General features: G+C 61.2%; 1 protein-coding gene across 1 annotated transcript in view; it reads left to right on the top strand.

The window, feature by feature from the left end:
- DYSF (dysferlin) overlaps nt 1-16,582 on the top strand; it is a 91,352-nt gene that overhangs the window by 12,532 nt on the left and 62,238 nt on the right. The window contains exons 11-29 of the mRNA XM_054172414.1: nt 562-688; nt 933-1,036; nt 1,615-1,683; nt 1,946-1,989; nt 2,123-2,205; nt 3,902-3,943; nt 5,006-5,121; nt 5,406-5,519; nt 6,402-6,579; nt 7,387-7,511; nt 7,897-8,003; nt 9,095-9,287; nt 10,090-10,245; nt 10,896-11,027; nt 11,516-11,682; nt 12,209-12,323; nt 12,456-12,561; nt 13,191-13,333; nt 15,065-15,238. Of these exons, the coding sequence (XP_054028389.1) occupies nt 562-688; nt 933-1,036; nt 1,615-1,683; nt 1,946-1,989; nt 2,123-2,205; nt 3,902-3,943; nt 5,006-5,121; nt 5,406-5,519; nt 6,402-6,579; nt 7,387-7,511; nt 7,897-8,003; nt 9,095-9,287; nt 10,090-10,245; nt 10,896-11,027; nt 11,516-11,682; nt 12,209-12,323; nt 12,456-12,561; nt 13,191-13,333; nt 15,065-15,238 (2,295 nt within the window). The remainder of the gene's footprint in view (nt 1-561; nt 689-932; nt 1,037-1,614; nt 1,684-1,945; nt 1,990-2,122; nt 2,206-3,901; nt 3,944-5,005; nt 5,122-5,405; nt 5,520-6,401; nt 6,580-7,386; nt 7,512-7,896; nt 8,004-9,094; nt 9,288-10,089; nt 10,246-10,895; nt 11,028-11,515; nt 11,683-12,208; nt 12,324-12,455; nt 12,562-13,190; nt 13,334-15,064; nt 15,239-16,582) is intronic.

Genomic DNA, 16,582 nt, shown 5'->3' with positions numbered 1-16,582 from the left:
CCCAGGGAATCATAAAATCATTGGGGTTGGAAGAGACCTTTAAGATCATGGAGTCCAACCCTTAGCCCAGCACTGCCAGGGCACCACTGAGCCCTGGCCCTCAGCACCACAGCTCCACAGCTCTGAAACCCCTCCAGGGATGGGGACTCCAGCACTGCCCTGGGCAGCCTGGAGAAGAAATTGTTCCTCATGTCCAACCTAAACCTCCCCTGGTGCAACTTGAGGCTGTTTCCTCTTGTCCTATCATTTGTTCCCTGGGAGATGAGACCAAGCCCCACCTGGCTGCAGCCTCCTTTCAGGGAGCTGTAGAGAGCCAGGAGGTCTCCCCTCAGCCTCCTTCTCTCCAGGCTGAACAGCCCCAGCTCCCTCAGCTGCTCCTCACCAGCCTTCTGCTCTAGACCCTGCGCCAGGCTCTGGACACACTGCAGCCAGCAGGAAGCTGCTGCTTTGACCTTCCTCTGTTTTGGGGGCACAGTGCTGGATTTCAGGGGGGTGTTGCTGCTGGTTTCAGGATCTTCTGCAAGCTTGGTCATGTTTTCTTCTTGTCCTGTGGTGCTGCAGCTGGAGAAGAGGGAAGTTTCTGAAGACAAGGAGGACATTGAGGGCAACCTGCTGCGCCCCACTGGGGTCACCCTGCGAGCAGCTCACTTCTGCCTGAAAATCTTCAAGGCTGAAGACTTGCCCCAGAGTGAGTGTCCCCTTTGCTGGGGCCAGGAAGCAGGGCACAGCTGAGGAGCCTGGGCCCAGAGCCCTTGCAGGCAGCTGTCAGGTGCAATGCCCTGCGGAGAGGAGTCTCTTATTGCTGCAGGCTGGCTCTGTGCTCCTCTTCCTCCGCGCCTGGCGCCATGGAGGGGCACAGCCTGGCTGGGGGCACAGCCTGCCTGCAGAGCTGGGGCCATCCCTGAGCTTGCAGCATCTCCTTCCCCTCCCAGTGGATGATGCTGTCATGGACAATGTGAGGCAGATCTTTGGCTTTGAGAGCAACAAGAAGAACCTGGTAGATCCCTTCGTGGAAGTCAGCTTCGCAGGCAAGACGGTGAGCGGCCGGGGGGGGGACAGCTGCCCCTGCTCCCAGGGCTGAGCACAGGGAACAGCTGCTCCCAGCACGGGGAAGATTTGGTCCTTTGCCCTCCATGGAGCATTTGCAAAGGTCCCATCAGGCCTTGTCACACCCTGGCTTCCAAGGGGAGGCCAGGGACAAGTGGAGCCCCTCAGGGATCAGCACTGGGACCAGGCTTGTTCAGCATCTGTGTTGGTGCCAGGGCCGGTGGCACTGAGTGCAGCCTCAGCAGGGTTGCTGATGGCACCAAGCTGTGTGGTGCTGCTGGCAGTGTGTCCAGCAAAGGAGACAAGGTGCTGTAGTGGGGACCTGGCAGCGCTGGCCTGGTGTTGGTTGGTCTTTTCCAACCAGAATGGTTCTGTGAAGGAGGGAGGGGAGATTCAGGTGGTCCTTGCTGGGGGGAGAGGACATCCAGCAGCCCATAGCATCCTCTTCTAGCTGCCCAGAGGGGTTTGCCCACACAGTGCAGAGCCCCACCAGGCAATGCAAGCTGGACTGTGGGGGGTCTGAGCTCTTCCAGCTCTGACTTCTCATCCCCCAACTCACACCTGCAGCTCTACTCAAAGATCCTGGAGAAGAATGCCAACCCACAGTGGAACCAGAGCCTGACGCTGCCAGCCATGGTGAGCACACCCCCCTGTGCTCCCCCCCTAACCCCTCTGCTGCTCCCTCCTACCCCCTGTGCTCCCCCTCCTACCCCCTGTTCTCCTTCCACCCACCTCCTGTCCTCTCTCCCCCCATCCTCTTCCCACCCCCCCATCCTCTCTTCCCAACCCCCCATCCTCTCTTCCCACCCCCCCATCCTCTCTTCCCCCTTCCTCTTCCTCCCCACCCCTCGCCCACCTCCCCAGCGCTCCCCACTCCTCTGCCTCTCTCTTTCCCCAGTTCCCCTCCATGTGTGAGAAGATGAGGCTCCGGGTGACCGACTGGTGAGCAGGGAGGGGGCTGCCAGCGGGGGCTGCCCCCAGGAACGCCGGGCTGGAGCAGCGGGGTGGGCGGGAGGGGAGGCGAGGGGCAGCCCCGTGTGGCCGCGGGGTGACGGCAGCGGGGGCTGTGCTGCAGGGACAGAGTGACTCACAACGACGTCGTCGGCACTGCCTACCTCAGCATGTCCAAGATCTCGGCCCCTGGAGGGGAGCTGGAGGGTAAGGAGGGGGGTGGCAGCAGGGCATCTGGGGGGCACGGCTGGGGAGGAGCTCTGCATGCCCGTGGCTGGAGCTTGGTGGTGGCTGGGAGGGGGGCACGGCAGGGATGGTCCCCGTCAAGCCGCCGGTGCTGCAGGGGGCTCTGTCCCGCGGTGGGAGCTCAGCTCTCCCGGGATGTGCTCTGGAAGACCTTCAGATCTGCCCAGGGGCACTGGCAGAGGGGGAAAGCGCAGGGCCATGGGTGCCAGAGGTTTTGTTGCCTCTTTTCCCTGCTGAGTGGAGAGGGCTGCAGTCCCCTGGGAAAGGCAGGGCTGCTGGAGGGTGCCACGTCCCAGCCATGCCTGCCCCTGCTGGTGCCTCCTCTTTAGGTGACATTTAAGGGTGTGATGGGGGCTCAGGCCCAGGTTGTGCTGAGGGTGCTGTTCCAGGTCCCAGAGGCTTTCTGAAGTGGAGGACAGCCATGGAGATGTTGGCTGGGTGGCACTGACTGTGCCCAGCAGGAGGGCAGGGAGCGGGGACACAGCTGTGGGGCAGCCAGGACCCCCAGGAGAGGGCCAGGAGCAGAGGCTGTCCTAACCTGCATGAGCATCTCCTGCTGCTAACAAGCTTTGGTGGCATCTGCAACCTCTTCAGGCTTTGTGCTTCTGAGCCTCTTGGGTCCTCTGCAACCCACTGCTGGCATCCTGCTGGCTTGGGGACATGAGATGGAGCTGGCAGCAGCTGCCAGGACATGAGCCTGGGGCAAAGCTGCAGCCAGCTGCGTGCCCCCAGCACTGCCTGGCCATGCATGCAGGCATGGAGTTGGGGCTTGTGTGTCTACCCTCACCCTTCTCCAGCTCCTGAGCAGCTCCTGGGCTTGTCTGGAGGGAGAGAGAGAGAAAGAAAGGCTGGGGAGGGAGGAGGAGGCTGTGAGGGGTCTGCCCAAGGCCAGCACACCTCACGTCCACCTCACCTCCACCTCACCTCCACCTCACCTCCACCTCACCTCACCTCCACCTCACCTCCACCTCACCTCCACCTCACCTCCACCTCACCTCCACCTCACCTCGCCTCCACCTCACCTCCACCTCACCTCCACCTCACCTCCACCTCACCTCACCTCCCCCTCACCTCCCCTCCCCTCCCCTCACCACAGACCTGCTGGGGCACTGTGGGTCCCACCAGCCATGTGGCTCTGTCCAGGTTTTGCAGCCCCTCCAGGGATGCTGCAATCCTGCTTCCCACAGAACCCCACAGCTTCTGGGGAGGGCAGTAGGGTCAGAGGTCCCTGGTGAGCTCCCTGGAGAGGGACATTTTTCAGGAGAAGAGGTGATGGCTCCAGACTGAAAGAGAGGAAAGGCAAGGAGGATGCTCTTCACTGTGAGGGTGGAGAGACTGCAACAGGCTGCCCAGGGAGGCTGGGGATGCCCCAGCCCTGGAAGTGCCCAAGGCCAGGCTGGATGGGGCTCTGAGCTGCCTGATCTGGCTGAAGATGTCCCTGGGCAAGGCAGAGGGTTGGGCTGGGTGATTGTTAGGGTCCCTTCCAACCTCTCTCACTCTGTGATTTAACAACCTTCTCCTTCCTCTCTCTGTCTCTCCTGTGTCTTGTGGCACCTAAAGCCCAGGAGAGCGTTCCCCTGCTTCCCATAACCTTCCATCCTGCCACGTGCTCCTCTGCCAGCCTTTCCTAACCTCTCTGCCTTTCTTTGTGCCTCAGATGAGTTTCCTGCCCTTGTGAAGCCTCTGAAAGCCCCAGACCGTACGTTGCCCCTGCTCTCTTGGTTTGCAGTCACCTCTGGGTAATGGTTCTGCTGCCAGGGCTGCAGCTCTGCACAGAGCTGTGGGAGCTCTGGCTGCACCCTGCCTGGGCACCTTGGTGGGTAGAGGAGATGGCTCCTGCCCCGTGGAAGCTGGGAAGGGGCTCTCCTGCCCTTCCCCACAGCGAGTCTGGGGTCTCCATGTGGGGCAGTGACCTCTTTGTGGTGTGGCTGTGTGCAGAGCCAGCTGTGCACAGGGAGCAGCCAGCTCAGGAGCTCAGAGCAGGACCCTGCACACGGTTCCTGCCCCTTCCCTGCTCCTCCTGCTCAAGGTGTCATAAAAATGGGCCCTCCTCCTCCAAGCCCTCCCTTCCTGCCTTGAGGGAAGCACTGGGCCAGCTCCTTGGCTGCTGTGGATCCCCTGTGCTGGGTCACAGCAGCAAAGTGATGCTCTCCTTCCCTGGGGACACTTGCTGGCCATGGGGAGCTCTGTTCCCCTCACCCCAGCCCCACCTCTACCTTGTCTTTCTCCTGCAGCAAGGTAAGTGGCCCCAGGGCTCAAGGAGGGTGAAACCCTGCAGTGTTCTCATAGTGATGGAATTGGTTTGGTTGGGAAAGAGCTTTAAGGTCACTGAGTCCAACCCTTAGCCCAGCACTGCCAGGGCACCACCAAACCATGGCCCCCAGCACCACAGCTCCACAGCTCTGAAACCCCTCCAGGGATGGAGACTCCACCACTGCCCTGGGCAGCCTGGGCCAGCCCTTGTTCCTCATGTCCAACCTAAACCTCCCCTGGTGCAACTTGAGGCTGTTTCCTCTTCTCCTGTCACTTGTTCTGTGGGGGAAGAGACCAACCCCCAGCTGGCTGCAGCCTCCTTTCAAGGAGTTGTAGAGATGGAGAAGGAGACCTCCTGAGGGGAGCCTCAGCCTCCTTTCCTCCAGGCTGCCCTTGGTGGCCTCCAGCTGCACACAGAGGATCCAGCGGCGATGCCTGTGTGGGGTGCACCCCTGAGGCGCCCTCAGGACTCTCCTCTAATGTCTCTTTTCCCCCTCCTGGTGCCCAGTGGATGATGGCCTCGGGTTCCTGCCCACCTTTGGGCCCTGCTACATCAACCTGTACGGCAGCCCCCGGGAGTTCACCGGCTTCCCCGACCCCTACGAGAGCCTCAACCTGGGAAAGGTGACCCCAGCTCCTCCCCAGCATGGCAGCAGCTAACCGCAGCCCTGCTCCCTCCTTGCCCCGAGCCGAGCTGCTGCTTAACCCACGGGGGCTTTGTCATTGGGAGCCTGCCGCAGGTTTCTGGCTCCTCCTGCTGGATAAGCTCCTCCTGCCCTCGCTCTGCCGCACAAACTCTGCCTCGGAAGCTCTTGCAGGAGCATTCAGCCTTGAGCTCGCCCCTCCGCAGCCAAGCCCCCGGGGAGGCGCTGCCGGGGTCCTGATGCCTCTCCCTGCTCTACCCCAAGGGCGAGGGAGTTGCCTATCGTGGCAGGCTGCTGGTGGAGCTGGAGACCAAGGTGGTGGAGCACGTGGAGCAGAAGGTGGAGGACATCTCCGCAGATGACATCCTGCGGGTGGAGGTAATGGGGGGAGGGGGCTCCAGGGGGGGTTGCTGCTTAGCAATGCCTAAAAGGTGTGGGGGGGGGAGGCAAGGGGCTGGGGCTAGACTCTAGTGGTGCCCAGGCACAGGATGCTTGGGGGTGGCTGATCTCCCTGGGAGCCTTGGGGATGGCTGACCTCCCTTGGAGGCTCGGGGATGGCTGATCTCCCTTGGGGGTGGCTGATCTCCCTGGGAGCCTTGGAGATGGGTGATCTCCCCTGGGGGTGGCCGATCTCCCTTGGGGATGGGTGATCTCCCCTGGGGATGGGTGATCTCCCCTGGGGGTGGCCGATCTCCCCTGGGGATGGGTGATCTCCCCTGGGGGTGGCTGATCTCCCCTGGGGATGGGTGATCTCCCCTGGGGGTGGCCGATCTCCCCTGGGGGTGGCCGATCTCCCTTGGGGGTGGCCGATCTCCCTTGGGGGTGGCTGATCTCCCTTGGGGATGGGTGATCTCCCCTGGGGGTGGCTGATCTCCCCTGGGGATGGGTGATCTCCCCTGGGGGTGGCCGATCTCCCCTGGGGGTGGCCGATCTCCCTTGGGGGTGGCCGATCTCCCTTGGGGGTGGCTGATCTCCCTTGGGGATGGGTGATCTCCCCTGGGGGTGGCTGATCTCCCCTGGGGATGGGTGATCTCCCCTGGGGGTGGCCGATCTCCCCTGGGGGTGGCCGATCTCCCTTGGGGGTGGCCGATCTCCCTTGGGGGTGGCTGATCTCCCCCGGGGGTGGCCGATCTCCCCTGGAGCCTTGGGGGTGGCTCTCTGTTGGCAGCCCGTCCCCTGGGGGCCGGTGTGAGGGCCAGGGGTGCCCTGCCTGCGGGGCAGCAGCGTTGGTGCCCCCTCCACGGCCCTGTGCCCCCGCAGCGGTACCTGCGCCGCCGGAAGTACTCTCTCTTCGCCGCCTTCTACTCGGCCACCATGCTGCAGGACGTGGACGACGCCATCCAGTTCGAGGTCAGCATCGGCAACTACGGCAACAAGTTCGACACCACCTGCCTGCCCCTGGCCTCCACCACGCAGTACAGCAGGGCTGTCTTCGATGGTGAGCGCCAGGGAGGGGAGCCCAGCCCCGGCTGCGGCTGCCCGAGGCCGGCCTGCAGCCTCCATCCTCTGCCCGGCCCCTGTGGGGCTCTCTGCTCGGAGATGTCCTCACCTTGCCAGGGTTGCTCTGCTGCTCTGAAAGAGCTGCTGCAGCCATGGAGCTTGGCCCATCCATGTGCCTTTGGAGCTCGGTGTGCAGGGCTCTGCTGCACCTGGCTTTGGGGAATCACAGAACTGTCAGGGTTGGAAGAGACCCCAAGGGTCATCCAGTTCCAACCCCAAGGATCATCCAGTCCCAACCCCCCTGCCGTGGGCAGGGACACCTCACACCACAGCAGGTTGCTCACAGCCACCTCCAGCCTGGCTGCAAGAACCTCCAGGGATGAGGCTTCCACCACCTCCCTGGGCAGCCTGTGCCAGGCTCTCACCACCCTCATGGGGAAGAACTTCTCCCTGACATCTAACTCTCCCCTCCTCTAGCTTGGATCCATTTCCCCCAGTCTTATGACTCCCTGACACCCTCAAAAGTCCCTCCCCAGCTTTCTGGGAGCCCCCTTCAGATACTGGAAAGCCACAAAAAGGTCTCCTGGGAGCCTTTTCTTCTCCACACTGAACAGCCCCAAGTTTCTCAACCTGTCTCCAGAGCAGAGCAGCTCCAGCCCTCTGCTCCTCCTCGTGGCCCTTCTCTGGACACCTTCCAGCACATCAACCCCATCCTCTCGCTCCAAAAGAGCCCCAGAGATGGGCCTCTGCCCAAGGCCAAGTGCTGCTCAGGGCTTTCATCTCACAGTGGTGCTGTGTCCCCCAGGCTGTCACTATTACTACTTGCCCTGGGGCAACGTGAAGCCGGTGGTGGTGCTGTCATCCTACTGGGAAGATATCAGCGATAGGACTGATGCCCAGAACCTCCTCCACTATGCAGCAGATAGGTTGGTGAGTGCCATGGTGGCATTGCCCACCTCCTCCTGCATCCTGCCTGGGGGGCCAGGGAAGGGACAGAGGCCATCCCCAGGCTGGGTCAGGTGTGGGGGTTGATGGCTCTTGTGCTGAGGAGGGGAAGAGCGCCAGTGTCCCCCAGGTGCCACTCGGCCCGTGGACCGGTGGGGGTGGGGTGACAGGACCTTCCCTCAGCTCCTGAGCTGTTTATGGGACTTGTTGTGGTTCACAGGAGCACAGCCAGAGGTGCAGAGCCCTGGTGAGCCCCAGGCTGGAGCTTCTGATCACGGGGAGCGGTGCCAAGCGCTCGCTGGGTGGGGAGGGCACCGCAGCGCCTGGGAGGTTTGTGCTATCCACCTCCTCTTCCTCCTCTTTCCTGCAGGAAGCAAACCTGGAGAAGATCCACCTGGCTCTCAAGGCCAATCACTCTCCAAGTGAGCTGGATGCTCTGGGTGCCCAGCTGATGGATGACATCATTGCTGACTGCAGGTACTTGCTGCCAGCTTTGACTGGGAGCCTTTTCATGCCCTTCCTTGCACAAGCTCCTGTTTGTCTTGGAAGGGCTTCCTCTGAGCAGTGCCAGTCGTTGGCTCATGCTGGTTTCCAAGGTGGCTGAGCCAAGGCATGCAGTTGAAAAGGTGACATCTGAGGCAAGCCATAAATTCCCAGCCTTCGTGTGAGGGCTGCAGCGTGGCTCACCTGAATGGGAAGCATTGTGGCAGGGCAGGAGCCAGGGCTGCTGGGGCTTGGTGGCATGAGGAGCCCCCAGTGGGGCTGCCCAGCTGAGTCCTGGGTGTGCCACACAGGAGGAACCCATGCAGAGGCCCCAGAGGGGCTGTCTGGCTCTGTGTGGGTGTCCCATGTTCAGCAGCTGGCCCTGGGGATGGGCCATCCCACCACCCCCATGGGCACCTGCTGCTGCTTTGCCTTTCTGAGCACCTGAACATCCCTTCAAGGGAGGCTGGTGGGGTTCCCTGGGCCCTTCCTCAGTGTGGCCTCTTGTTTGGAGCTGGACTGAGCTTTGCAGGGATGAGGAGCAGCTCTGGAGGGCAATGCTGTGGCAGGGCCATGACAGGACCTCAAGGACCTCACAGCCTTCAGGAAGGTGTTTCTCAAGCACTGACCTCACCAGGGTCTTTGCACCAGGGTTCCCTTCCAGCTATGTCCATGGAGATGTTCTCCAAGACCTTGTTGCTCTCTGCAGCTCCCTGAAAGGAGAGTGGAGCAAAGTGGAGTTGGTCTCTTCTCCCAGGTAACAAGTGACAGGACAAGAAGAAACGGCCACAAGTTGCCTCAGGGGAGGTTTAGGTTGGTCATGAGGAACAATTTCTTCCCCAGAAAGGCTGTCAAGACCTGGAAGAGGCTGCTCAGGCTGCCCCCCTACCCTGGAGGGGTTTAGAAGCCACAGGAAAGTGTGGTGCTGAGTGAGCTGGTTTAGGAGTGACCTGGAAGTGTTGGGCTCATGGTTGAACTTGATGATCTCAAAGGTCTCTTCCAACCTAAATGATTCTGTGGTTCCAGGGCACCCTCAGGAGAGGGTGTCTGAGCTGCTGACAGCCTGTCCTTGCCTGTCCCCACAGCCTGACCTTGCCTGATGTCCTGAGGAAGCCAGCCAGCACCCACCTCGACCAGAACATGTACCGCTTCCGAAGCACCAACCTGGAGCAGATAGTGAAGGCAGCCCTGAAGCTCAAGCACGAGGACTCCAGTCTGTCAGCAGCCCTGGAGCAGGCAGAGGACTGGCTCTCCAGGCTGAGGGCCATGGCAGAGGAGGTAATGCTGCTGTGATGGTGGCAGGAGCTGCTTTTCACTTTGGGGAGGGCTCGTTCTTGCCAAGCTCACCAGCACAGTGCTGTCCTGGCTTCCACTTTATGTCCTTTGCCCCTTGTCCTGTCCCTGGGCACCACTGGGAAGAGCCTGGCCCCAGCCTCTTGCCCCCTGCCCTTTAGCTCTTGCTGAGCATTGCTCAGCTCCCCTCTGGGGCTGCTCTTCTCCAGGCTCTCAGCCCCAGGGCTCTCAGCCTTTCCTCCTCACAGAGCTGCTCCAGGCCCCTCAGCATCTCTGTAGCCTCCACTGGACTGTCTCCAGCAGTTCCCTGTCTCTTGAGCTGAGGAGCCCAGAACTGAGCCCAGTGCTCCAGCTGTGGCCTCCCTAGGAAGGGCAGAGTAGAGGGAGAGGAGAAGCTCCCTTAAGCTGCTGGTCACACTCTTCCAGAGGCACCCCAGAAGACCCTTTTCCTTCTTGGTCACGAGGGCACATTGCTGGCTTGCGGTGAACTTGCTGTCCACCAACACTCCTAGGTCCTCCTCTGTGGAGCTGAGACCCCCAGCTGAAGCTGCTGCAGCAGCAGCCTTGGCTGGCTGGGGAGGGCAGGCCAGGGGGAAAGGTGGGGCTGCTCTGCCTTGGCCAGACCCAGTGGGATCTGGAGCTGCCGCGGTGGCGTTTGGGTGGATCGGCCTCGCTCCGTGGGCTCGGGCTGGCGGCGGGCCACGGGGCACGGCTGCTCTGCAGCCTCCTGCACCCCTGCAGCGTTTGAAGCCCCTTGGTTAGGCAGTGTGGCTTGCTGTGTTTGCAGCCCCAGAACAGCCTCCCCGACGTGGTGATCTGGATGCTGCAGGGAGACAAGCGCCTGGCCTACGCCCGGGTGCCGGCCCATGAGGTCCTCTTCTCCACCAACGTCTCCAACTGCTGTGGCAAGAACTGTGGCAAGCTGCAGACCATCTTCCTGAAGGTGCCTGGGCTTCAGCTGTGTGTGTGTGGGTGTGCAGGGTGCTTGGGTTTAGAGCCTCTTACCCTAAAAACAAACCAACACAAAAGAGAGAAAATCAAGCCAGGGGCAACCTCTGCTCAGCCCTCCCCTGCAGTGCTGGGGCCAGCTCTGGGGTCTTCAGCACAGACAGGGACCTGTTGGAGTGGGGCCAGAGGAGGTCAGAACGATGATCAGAGTTGGGGTTGCTCAGCCTGGAGAAGAGAAGGCTGCAGGGAGACCTTCTGGTGGCCTTGCAGTATGTCAAGGGCTGATCAGAAGGCTGGGGACAGGTTTTTGAGCAGGGCTTGTGGTGACAGGACAAGAGGTGATGGTTTGGAACTGAAAGAGGGAGATTCAGGCTGAAGAGAAGAAAGAAATACCTACTCACAGGTTGGTGAGACCCTGGCCCAGGTTACCCAGAGAGGTGACAGGGGCCTGGTGGCTGGAAAGATTCCAGGTCAGGTCGTTTGGGTCTCTGAGCAACCTGCTCTGCTTGCGGATGTCCCTGCCGAGTGTAGGGGGGTTGGACTGGATGCCCTTTGAAGGTGCCTTCCCAGCCAGAGCTGTGTGTGCATTCACCTGTGCAGCCCCCTGTCTGTGAGTGTGTATCCACGGGGCTCTCCCTTTGGCAGTACCCTCAGGAGGAGGCGATGGGCGCGAGGATCCCAGCCCAGATCCGAGTGCGGCTCTGGCTGGGGCTGGCGGTGGACCAGAAGGAGTTCAACCAATACGCCGAGGGCAGGCTCTCTGTCTTTGCTGAAACTGTGAGCATCCTCAGAGGGCTGGGTGGTTCTCCTCTCTGCTGAGGGCTGCAGCTCCTCCAGGTCGAGGTGAGGGTGGCCTGGACCATAGGTGGTGGTCACATCAGGAGCAGAGCTGCTGCCAGCAGCGCCCCGCCTGAAAGGCTGGGGAGTGGGTTGGCAATGAGCAGGAGAGCCTTATCTTGGCCTCACATCTCCTATCAGCTGCTAGAGAGGGAAATCTGGGGCTGCTCATGGGAGCAGAGGGGCTGGAGGGGTTTGGGGTTAGGCTCTTCCCAGAGGTTTGTCCTCAGGATGGATGGGGCTCTCCAGGAAGGAAGGGACATGGGGCTCCAGCAGGATTATCCCTGGGGCTCCAGCAGGGTTGTTCCTGGGGCTTCAGCAGGGTTATTCCTGGGGTTCCAGATAGATTATTCCTGGGGCTCCAGCAGGATTATTCCTGGGGTTTTGTGCCTCCACTGTGACAACCCTTTCTGCTTCTACTCCCTCAGTATGAGAACCAGACCAAGCTGGCACTGGTTGGGAACTGGGGCACGACTGGCCTGACCTACCCCAAATACTCAGATGTCACTGGCAAGATCAAGCTGCCCAAGGACAGCTTCCGCCCTTCCGCGGGCTGGACCTGGGCTGGGGACTGGTTCATCTGCCCCGAGAAGACGTGAGTGATGCCCAGAGCAGAGCCTGAACGGGCTGCCCTGGGCTCCCCAGAAACCTGAGCAGCTGCTAGGCTGGTGGCAAAGACACCCAGGAAGCTGGATGGAGGTCTAGGTTGCCATGGCAGTTCCTCATCTGCCTCCCCAGCCTGTGGCTGGCAGCTGTGCTGATGCAGAACGTGTCTGGGTGCTGGGTGATGTCCCCGGGGTGCTGGCTGCTGCACTGGAGTGCCTGTGCAAGCCCCATGCTGAGGAAGTGGGGCACTGAGGGGGTGGGAGGGGGTGGTGGATGCTCAGCACAGCTCTGCTGCCCTTCTTGCAGTGCATTTTGAGCTGGTCTCCAGGTTCTGAGCATCACCTGAGTCGGGTTGCTGAGAGCTTTGCTTGGCGCAGCTGTGGTAGAATAGGTTCTGGGGGCAAAGGGTGTGCTGGGGTGGCAGGGCTGGCCCCAAGAGGACATGCTGCTGCCTCTGAAGGGCTGGGAGGGCAGGAGGGGGAACCCCTCACCTTGTGCATCTCCCTGGGGTGCAGGTTGCTGCATGATGTGGATGCTGGGCACCTGAGCTTTGTGGAGGAGGTGTTTGAGAACCAGGTCCGGCTGCCTGGAGGCCAGTGGATCCACATGACTGACGCCTACACCGACGTGGTAAGGGCAAAGGGGGTAGCTTGGGGCCAGGCATCACCTCAGGCTGAGCTGACAGGAAGCTGCTGGGAGCTTGTGGGAGGTTTAGGCATCTGCTGGGCACCCTCTGCTTGCAAACACCCTTGTGTCCCACAGAACGGGGAGAAGGTGCTGCCCAAGGATGAGATTGAGTGTCCTCCAGGCTGGAAATGGGAAGATGTGGAGTGGGACACAGACCTCAACAGAGCTGTGGATGAGAAAGGTATCAGAGAGCAGTTCTGGGGGGGGGGGGGGGGGTGTGTGTGTCCTGTTTTCATCTCCCTTACTCTGCCCACAGTGGCATCACCATCGTGGGGTTTGCTTCCATGGTGCCACCCAGCACCAGGGTGATAACATGAAGTGGTGAAGTGTCCCACTGGCTTCAGGAGAAGGGCTCAGACCCTGGGGGGATCTTCTCCCCCTTGCTCTGGCTGAGGTGTGGAGGTTGTGGGGCAGCACTTTCCTTGCTGCTGGGGACAGTCCAGGGTGTCCTGGGTGATCTTACCTGGCCTCTGGTGAAAGAGAGACGGAGAGGATCAGGCCAGGGAGCATCTGAGGTTGTCAGGAGCAGTGGGGTTATCTGAGGATGGAGACAGAGAGTCCCATAGCTGTGACTTTGAGCTGGTAGGACAGCATGAACCCCTCACCTGGGCACCCCCAGAGGGGACCCCTCCACTGGGCAGCAGCAAGAGCAGGTCGTTGTCCACGTGGAGCAGCCAGCGTGTGCCTGGCCAAACCTTTGCTCTTCAGGCTGTCGCAGACTGGGTGCATGCGGAGGGAGGTCCCTGGTGGGAGGCAAGGGGTGTGTGTGGGGTTCTTCTGCCTTCACCCAGGTGTCCCCTCATCTCCAAGGCTGGGAGTATGGCATCCCCATCCCCCCTGAGCGCCGTCCCAAGGCCTGGGTGCCGGCGGAGAAGATGTACCACACCAACCGGCGCCGGCGCTGGGTGCGCCTGCGCCGCAGGGACCTGGCGCAGATGGAGGCCGTGAGGAAGGTAGGGTGGGTGGGGAAGAGGAGGGCAGGGGGCTGGGGCCGTGTTGCTGGCTCTCCATGTGAAGGTGGAGGCTACCTGGCCTTCTGCACAGACCTGCTGTGCTCCGGAGCCTGGCGGCCCTGGACTCGGGGCTGGAGCAGGCGGCAGCCTCTCTGCTTCCCACCGTGGGGGTCGAGAGCTCCCTGGGGTGGGGATGACTCCGCGGGTGCTGGGCTGGGCTGCGGGGTGGAATGGGGATCTCCACAAGCAGGGCTGGGGACCGGGGCTGGCAGAGGTCCCCGGGCTGCCCCGTCCTGGTCCCTCCTCCCTCTAGGTGGTGCAATTGGACTGCAAATGCCAACCGCAGCGCTGCTGCTGCTCCTTCCCCAGCCAGCTCCCCAGCACACCCGAGTGCCGTCCCAGCGCTTTTCATCGCTGATTGAGGTCCCCTGCCACCCCACTGCCAAAGGGCTGCAGGTGTCATGGGGAGGTGACACAGCTCTGGGGAGAAAACGCCTTCATGGGCTTGGGGTTGATACCCCAGGGAGAAGTTCCCCATGGGAAAGGAGGAGGCATCAGAGATGGTGGCAATGTGGAGGGCAGGCTGGGAAGATGGAGGCACTGGTGCCACGCAGGTCTGGGCAGGATGTGGTCCTCTCCTTGCTCAGGAAAGGCAGCCCCCAGCACAGCAACCCTTCTCCAAGTGGGGTTCACCCCAGTGGTGCACTTGGCAGTGCTGGGATAATGGTTGGGCTTGATGATCTTAAGGGTCTTGTGCAACCTGAATGATGAGGGATGACCTTTCGAGGTCCTTTCCAGCCCAAACCATTCTATGTTTCTATGATTCTAAGCTGGAGAGATACAGGAGGTACATGGGGTGGGACTACTGTAGCAGACAGCAGCCTGAAGAGGCTGCATCCAGACTTGGGTGGGCACAACCTTGGCCCTGGAGAACCCCATGCACCAGTGCCTTTGCCCTTTGGCTGTGCCAGTGTCCTCCCACTGGCATCTGCAGAGGGACTGTGGGGGTACTGCTAGCCGAAAAGCTGGACATGAGCTGGCACCATGCACTCACAGCCCATGGCCAGCCCTGTCCTGGGCTGATCCCCAGCAGCGTGGGCAGCAGGGGCAGGGAGGGCATTCTGCCCCTCTGCTGGGACCCCCCCTGCAGCTCTGGAGTCCTCAGCACAGACAGGGACCTGTTGGAGCAGGGGCAGAGAAAAAAAACCCAAAGGAGTCAAAGGGAGCAACTGGAGTGTTAATAGTGGAGGAGATGAATCCAGTTGTGTGCAGATGGCAAAGCCCAGGCAAAGCAAAGGCTCCACCACCAAGGGCTCTCCCCCCAAGGGACTGTGCTCAAGGACTTCACCTAGAAACCAGGAAACAGCCAAAATCACCTCCAGGGCTTTCTCTCTCGTTGTTTTCCCAACTAAGGTTGGACCAGATGATCCTTGAGGTCCTTCCCAACCTGCTCTTGGATATGGTACAGGACCTCAAGTATCCTCTCCAGCGTTTGCATGGAGCCCATGGGGCTGCAGTGGGGCACACACCTAAGGCTTAGCATCACTTGTGGGTGCTTGAGTGGGGCCAGAGGAGGCCACAGCAACGATCTGAGGGCTGGAACCTCTCTGCTGTGAGGCCAGGCTGAGGGAGTTGGGGCTGTTCAGCCTGGGGAAGAGGAGAGGCTGCAGGGTGGCCTTGCTCGTGGGGGTGGGTGAGACTGAGCCCCAGCCTGTGTGCCTTGCCCAGCAGCAGAAGCAGGAGGAGCTGGACGGGGAGGGCTGGGAGTACGCCTCGCTCTTCGGCTGGCGCTTCCACCTCAAGCAGCGCCGCACCGACAGCTTCCGCCGCCGCCGCTGGAGGCGCCGCATGGAGCCCCTGGAGCGCACCGGCGCTGCCGCCGTCTTCGCCTTGGAGGGGGCTCTGGTAGGTACCCGCTGATCCTCCCTCCTTCGCCCCAGAAGTGGGGTGGAGGAAGCCTGCTTGGCTCTCCTGCCAGCGCCCATCCCACCCGAGAGGGAGGAGCCGGAGCTCCTTATCTGCGGCTGCTATCTGCCGCCCGCACCCGCGGCTGTTTGCTTAGCTGATGTCCTGGCTTTGGGAATCCTCTGGATTTCGTAATCCTTTGGCTTTTCCAAGGCCTAAATGAGAACCAACCGCAGCAGCACAAAGCCCCTATTATGGGACTTTCTGTATTTTCTTTCCCCTATTTTGGCTTTTTTTCCCCTTCTCTGCTCTGTCCTTGCCTCCAGCCAGCGTTTGCACCCTGCAGCCCCTGGAAGACACGAGCAGCTCCAGGTGTTTGCACCCATCAGCCCTGAGCTCCTGCTGACCCCATGTGTGGGCATCCAGCTTGCTGCCCACCCCTAGGGCTGCTGGTGGAACCCCAGCTTCTCCCTCTTCACCCTGGGGACGTGGTGGAAGCCTCATCCCTGGAGGCTGTTAAGTCCAGGCTGGAGGTGGCTGTGAGCAAGCTGCTGTTGTGAGGTGTCCCTGCCCATGGCAGGGGGTTGGGACTGGATGAGCCTTGAGGTCATAGTTATCATAGTATCAGTCAGGGTTGGAAGGGACCACAAGGATCATTCAGCCTGGTCTTAAACACCCCCAGGAACAGGGCCTCAACCACCTCCCTGGACAACCCCCTTCCAACCCTGGCAATTCTATGATTTTCAACCCCCTGCTTCATCCCTCTGCATTTCAGCAGTCAAGGAGCATACTGGGGGTGTTGGTCAGCAGTGGCTGAAGGTGAGCCAGGGAGTGCCCAGGTGGCCAAGGAGGCCAACAGCATCCTGGCTTGGATCAGCAGTAGTGTGGCCAGCAGGAGCAGGGCAGGGATTGTCCCCCTGTGCTCAGCACTGGTGAGGCCACACCTTGAATCCTGGCTTCAGTTTTGTGCCTCTCACTGCAAGGAGGACACTGAGGGGCTGGAGTGTGTCCAGAGCAGGGCAATGAAGCTGGGGAGGGGTCTAGAGCACAAATCTTGTGAGGAGCAGCTGGGGGAGCTGGGGTTGTTCAGCCTGGGGGGAAGGAGGCTGAGGGGAGACCTTTTGGCTGTCTACAGCTCCCTGAAAGGAGGTTGGAGCCAGCTGGGGGTTGATCTCTTCTTGCAAGTGATGCTGCTCCACTTGCCCTTCCCCATGCTGATGGTGTGCAGAGGTCAGGGTGGGGGAACTGGGAGGACCAGTGAGCAGAAAGATCATACAAACAACTGAGGAGCTGTTGAGCCTCTGTGGGGAGAGGTGAGGAAGGGAAGGCAGCGCTGGAGGGGCC

This window comes from Dryobates pubescens, chromosome 23 (assembly GCF_014839835.1).
Source record: "Dryobates pubescens isolate bDryPub1 chromosome 23, bDryPub1.pri, whole genome shotgun sequence".
Taxonomy (NCBI): Eukaryota; Metazoa; Chordata; class Aves; order Piciformes; family Picidae; genus Dryobates; species Dryobates pubescens.
The sequence above is the reverse complement of the archived record's forward strand: the minus strand, read 5'-3'. Positions and strand labels throughout refer to the sequence as shown.